The sequence below is a fragment of the Artibeus jamaicensis genome, unplaced genomic scaffold, assembly GCF_021234435.1.
Source record: "Artibeus jamaicensis isolate MK-2021 breed Jamaican fruit bat unplaced genomic scaffold, CSHL_Jam_final contig_519, whole genome shotgun sequence".
Taxonomy (NCBI): Eukaryota; Metazoa; Chordata; class Mammalia; order Chiroptera; family Phyllostomidae; genus Artibeus; species Artibeus jamaicensis.
In genome coordinates, this window is record NW_026521871.1 from 11,882,354 (window position 1) to 11,888,521 (window position 6,168).

A 6,168-nucleotide genomic window follows, 5' to 3' on the forward strand; every position below is an offset into this window, starting at 1 on the left:
CCCCTAACCCTGGGCTAGTCGGACATTCTGAAAGCTGCTTCTCTTCCTGAAGGCGACGCAAGAAAGGCCCGCCAACTCAAATCTTAAAGCAGCAAGGACCCACGTCTACAGGATAACCGAGAAACATCACATCCGGTCACCTACCCGTCCGCCTTCCTCTGCCAGTAGTCGCAGACGTGACGAAGCAACAAACGCCAGTCGGAGGCGTGTCTCTCCCCAGCCAATGGGCTCTGCCCACTTTTCTCTTCCGTCACCGTGCCGTCCGTGGCGTTCGGGGGCGGGGCATGCAGGTGGACACGGAAGCCGAAAGGGGTTAGGCCGCTCAGTGGCTCCAGAGGCGGGGAGGAAGGAGCAAGATGGTTTACATCTCGAATGGTGAGTTGGCAGAAGGGGAACTGCTGAAAGGCCGTATCTCGTGTTTTTTTCATCCTCGCCCACCCGCCCGCCAGGTCTGCCGCCCGTCACGTATTTCCGGGCCTGCGGCGCATCTGCAGATCATCCTTAAGCGGTGGGCAAGGTCCGGGGTCTTCATAGTTCGTTGGGTCGTTGCCTAGCATCCTCGACTGATTGTGGGTCTTGCGAAAGTGGACTTCTCTCACCGGCGTCTGTGTCCTTAACTAGTAAAAACAACATTAACACCATCTGCGTAGAGCTTAAGCTTCACTCACCATTGCGTTATTTGCTTATCAACTTATCCAGTCTTTATGTAACAGCCCTATTGGGATATTGTATTTTCCTTACTTTACGGATGGCGACTGAGGCGCAGATTAAATATATTGTCCAGCATGACAAAAGTAGATAATGGCTCAGTCCGGATTCCCATTGAGGTTGGCCTACGTCAGCGTTCTTGCTCTTATTGCTGTTATCACGTGTATTTTGCCTCTCTGTAACTTTGATCTAAGAATTAGCCACTCAGGAGAAGAGGGTAACTAGTCGTACGTGGAGTTTTTTGCCCTGATGTCAGGGAGCACAAGAAGCAGCACCACTCCCTCTAGAGCAAGTTATTTTTTCCTGGAATAGAGAATCTGAAAAATCTTAATTCGGTGACTCCACAAAGAAAATGACTGGAAAGACAGTATGACTGGGTCAGAACAATGCCAGCACTGCTCGGCCACCTGTTTGATTCAGATGAAATAAATGCCTTGGTGCAATCTTAACAAGTAGGCCTTGGATGACTGGAACTAGGTGCTGGTTCTGTTTGAATCATGTTTATCTATAGAGATAATTAAGATAAGTCAATGGGAAGTCTTTGGCCAAGTACACTTCTCATCTCTTTGCTCTTCAAAATTCACTCTCCTGTCTCCCCCTTAAAACTCTTTGAAACAGGTAGGTTGATGGACTCATACAAAAAATCAAAGTTTTATCTTCATGTTGGCACTTGCAAACTTTCGTTTTATCCTTTGTAGCTAAGGCTGGCAGCTTCTATTTATGCATTAGTGAATGTTTCTTTGTATTTGTAGTATATCATTGTGCGTACATAATCGTATTTGATCCACATAAATAACATAAAGGCCTTTAATTTCATTTTTATAGTTGAGAAATGCCAGTTGCATCAAGCAACTTATTTCCCTCTAAGAGTGTAGGGAGGGGAAGTTTCTGCCTTCAGAAAGTAGGAGGGAATATGCAAAAGCAAATAAGAATGATGCAAGTGCGTGTAATAGTTGCTTTTGAATCACAGGAAGAATTGATGGATTCCCATTAGCTCTATTTTCTTAGCAGGACTATATTTGTCAGCACTTCAAGTGCTGCCAAAGTGACTTTTTCCCAAACAATTTTATATGACTAGAGAAGGAAAAATCTCATATTGGCCAACAAAGCAGAGCTAGTAAGAGGCAGCACCTGTCACCTATGCTCTGTCTTTAAGTGTGGGCCTTTTTTCTCAGTAGCTGTATGTGTTAAATATACCTGAAAGTAAGCTGGTCAAGGAAAGAGGAAAAGTAAAAAGCTTAGAGCAGTCCTTGGGAAAATGGAGAGGAGAGGTTGTTGACAGATGGCTCTTCTTCCAAAATATTCTGACCTCTTGATTTTCAAGGCTGAAAGCATACAGTACCAACTTTTCAGGTTGTAGCTTTTATTATTTAACGTATGTGAAAGATAGATCCTTTTTTGTTTAAGATAAAGCTGATACCTATAGTTAGAATGAACAGCTTTTTACAGAAAAATAGTGGTAATTTTAATGAACAAGCCAAGTTCTCTTCAGTACTTAAAGCACACAGACTCTTTGATTTTTAAAAATTTTGTCATAATAACTGATTCTAAAGACCTGTAAGAGTATGTATAATCAGTCATTTTGTATAAAGAAGAAGCTTTTCAAGTGGAAAGAAATAATTTGAACATTTTAGGAACATAGAAGTGGTATAAGCATTCTTTTCTATTCACCTATTTGTTTCCTCAGAATATTTTAATAAATAGATATTTGTACACTTCTGTTCATAGCAGCATTTTCATAGTAGGAACCCAAGTGTGGGCCAACAGATGAATGGATCAATAAAATGCAGCACACACATATATGGGAATATTAATCAGCTTTGAAAAAAGCAGGAAGTTTTGACATATGCTACAACATGGGTGAACCTTGAAGACAGTATCTAAGTGAAATAGCTGCTTATCAAAGTACAAATATTGTATGTCCTCATAATGAGGTTCATAGAGCAGTCAAATTCATAGAGACAGAAAGTGGAATGGCAGGTTGCAGCGGGCTTAGGGAAAGGGAAAAATGGGAAGTTAGTGTTTAATAGGTACAGAGCTTCATTTAGGAACAATGAAAAAGTTCTGGAGATGGATGGTGTGATAGTCGTACAGCAGTGTGAGTGTACTTGATGCTGTAGATCTGTACATCTCAAAATAATCAAAATGGTAGATATTTTTGTATATATTTCACCACAGTAAAGAGAGAGAGAGAGAAAGAGAGAATACTTGAATGAAGTATCACCCACCAAAACTACAAACTGTAGGAAAGCATTTGGAATATTAAAGGAATGACCCCTAGGAATGGTCACAGAGACTTACTTCCTTGAACACTTTCTTAGAATGGTGAGCACAAGCAGATCTCTCCCTCCCATTGTTCAGAACAATGGACTAGTTGAAAACTGAATCTGGGATTGTTACCTGATTAAATATAACTCATCCTGTGCCAGGGATTTATAGCACTAATTAAGTTTCTTTATTCTTGTCTGTAGGACAAGTGCTGGACAGCCGGAGCCAGTCCCCGTGGAGATTATCTTTGATAACAGATTTCTTCTGGGGAATAGCTGAATTCGTCATTTTGTTGTAAGTATAGTAGTGCTCTTAATAGCCCTCCCTGACTGGCACTTGCGTTGCCAGAAGTACATTAGGTACATTATGTTGCCTATCTTAAACAAACTGAGCTTTCCTGAGCAGTTTTCAATTTTAATTTTTTAAAAATCAATAGCTATACTAAGAGAAATGAAGACTTCTGTAGTGATAAAGCTGTCACCAGACATCTTATGATTATGAATATGATAGTTCAGTTGGTAAGCTTGACCATACCTTTGTCTTGGTGGTAATCATATCAGCCTGCAGCTATGGAGCCAGCCCTGCCCATTCTAATGCCAAATTACAGTGCCTCATTTTCTGTCTGTTATTCCCAGCTTTAGTGTATATGTGCAAATCTTGAGTATTACACAGCAAGCAAGCAAGAGGAATTAGGTCTTGATTAAGAAAAGTGTTTTGCTTTTTATTTTTAATGAAGGGCTAGAATCAATACAGAGGAGACAGAAATTTAAACTTCACCATAATTTTCAGTAGTTCTTAGTTAAATGTATTTTTTGGTCTTTCACCCGTTATTTGTTTTATGAAAATTGTTCATCAACCACTAACAAGTCTTATCCTAAGTTTGAATTTATATTTGAGTGTCTCATGGATAGGAACTGTAGGGATGCAGAGATATAGAAGATAGTTCTTTTATTGACTTTACTGTCAGTAAATATTATTTACTGTCAGTAATATTATAAGGGGCAATGGGTAGGCATGATTGTGGCAGATGGAAATCAGAAGTTATTCCAGGTGGAAGAAACACAGGAAAGGTAGCAGAGACATTTGAATATTAGCCTGTGATCTTTATACTTAATTTGATTATTGCTCTGGTTTAGAAAGATTAATCTGATGGCTGCATGTGGCATAAATTAGAAAAGGTAAAATGGAAGAGATAGCTCCATAGAAAAATAACCACAGGGGACAAGAGAAGCCTGAAGTTAAGGTACCCAGTGCAGAACTTTACAGTTTTACAAATTTTACCAACTCTGTGTTGTTCATTAAAATACTGTTTTAACTTCACTAAGTTCTTCCTCCTTCACAAATAAAATTCATTTGAATGGATTTCCAGTTCTGTGCCTCTGGCCACCACCCTCAGCCTCTCCCTCTCCAGGGTAATGGAGAGGGTAATTATCTCTCCAAGATAATGTTGGGTAGGCTGTTGGGCCTGACAGCTGGTATAGAGTAAAGGAAGAAAGTTGGGATGACTGTCATGGAGAGTTATCAGCAAATGAGAAAGGTGAGGAAGGGTGGCTTTGGCACAGAACATAGCACACTCTGTTTAGACATGTACTTACTTTAGATGGTGTTGTCCAGATGGCTGCAAGAAATGTGGGTTTGGAGCTAAATCAGTTCAGCTGTTCTCTCATCAGAGATGACAGTTGAAACCATGAAATGCATTTTATATATTGAAAGTGGTTCTTCTGTTGTTTTCTGCCCCTTGTTTCAGTTTCAAAACTCTGCTTCAACAAGATGTGAAAAAGAAAAGAGGCTACGGAAGCTCATCTGATTCCAGATATGATGATGGAAGAGGGTATAGTTTTGTTGTTGTTGTTTTTTAATTTTTACAGAGGGGAAGGGAGGGAGAAGAGAGATCTTAGAGAAACATCAACGTGTGGTTGCCTCTCAAGCACCCACCCATCCCCAACGGGTACCTGCCCTACAACCCAGGCATGTGCCCAAACTGGGAATCGAACTAACCACCCCCTGGTTCACAGGCTGGCATTCAATCCACTGAGCCACACCAACCAGGGCAGGTATAGCTTTTTGAATTGAAGTGTTTAACCCTCTGTATATTTTCATTAAACTATAGATATATAAATGGATAGATAAATAGATAGGCTCATGGAAATTAAAGGTTTAAATCCTATTTCACAGAATTAATGCATCTATAAATTAGGTTGCCTCTGATTTGATAACTATAATCAACCTGACAAAGCTAAAATGTACATTGTATATCCTATGGGAAATAATCTAAATTAGAGGATGAAAACTGAGAGCCATCATTGAGAACTAGAGATTTCACTTTAGAATCTAGATTTCCAACTCCTAATGAAAAACTCAAAGATCAAGCAGAGTGAGTTAGGCTTGTGTTTCCATGTGGCAAAAACCAGGTAGAGTTGGATTTTAGCTGAACATTTACAGGAGGTGGTGTTCAGTTCATCACAGTCCTGCCTGACTGACTTTCCTCGTGTACTTTTTGGGTCTGGTCCCTAAAAAGGTTTGAATTTTTATCTAAATAGTGTTTTAAATAAACACTATTTAAACACTATTAGGGTCTATTTGAGTATAAAAGGAACCCATTGAAGATGTCTACTGAACAGTAGAAATTAACTTTTTCTTTTATCAGGCCCCCAGGAAACCCCCCCAGAAGAATGGGTCGAATTAATCATCTGCATGGTCCCAGTCCTCCAATGGCTGGTGGATGAGGAAGGTAACTTAAATTTGAAGTTATTCTGCAGGAATTTTATTTTGTAAATGCCTTCTTAGGAAGGTCTTTAGGAAAACAGAAGTTGCCTAGCATTTTGAATTATTCAGACATTATTTGGAAAAATATTTTTATCCTAATCCTTGAAAAGTCTATTGGCTTTATTATCAGAATGTCTTTTAAAGAGGTTTATAACTGTAGTGATTATGGGATTTTTTCCATTCAGATCTAAATTTTAATAACTAGCAACTAATTATTGTAACATTTTCTTTTAGGTAAATGTCTGCTCTAAGAAGCAGACAGCTGGACGTGCACATTCATAACAGAAAGAAACCATCGAGTAGTGCAGGGCTGACCATGCTGGACAAGAAGATGAATGTGTGCGTCTAAACAAGAACTACTCTGTGTCCTCACAGACAAATGAGGTCATGTTGGGAATTCTCTTGCAGGGATCTGACGTGACTGAC

The 6,168-nt window shown here is 39.6% G+C and overlaps 1 protein-coding gene across 1 annotated transcript; it reads left to right on the forward strand.

The window, feature by feature from the left end:
• The first annotated feature begins 263 nt into the window (after positions 1-263).
• On the forward strand, positions 264-5,711 carry SELENOK (selenoprotein K). Its single transcript, XM_037134648.2, has 4 exons — positions 264-375; positions 3,180-3,270; positions 4,724-4,807; positions 5,624-5,711. The coding sequence occupies exons 1-4, from the start codon at positions 357-359 to the stop codon at positions 5,709-5,711; spliced, it is 282 nt and encodes a 93-aa protein (XP_036990543.2). The 5' UTR covers positions 264-356.
• Positions 5,712-6,168: the final 457 nt, after the last annotated feature.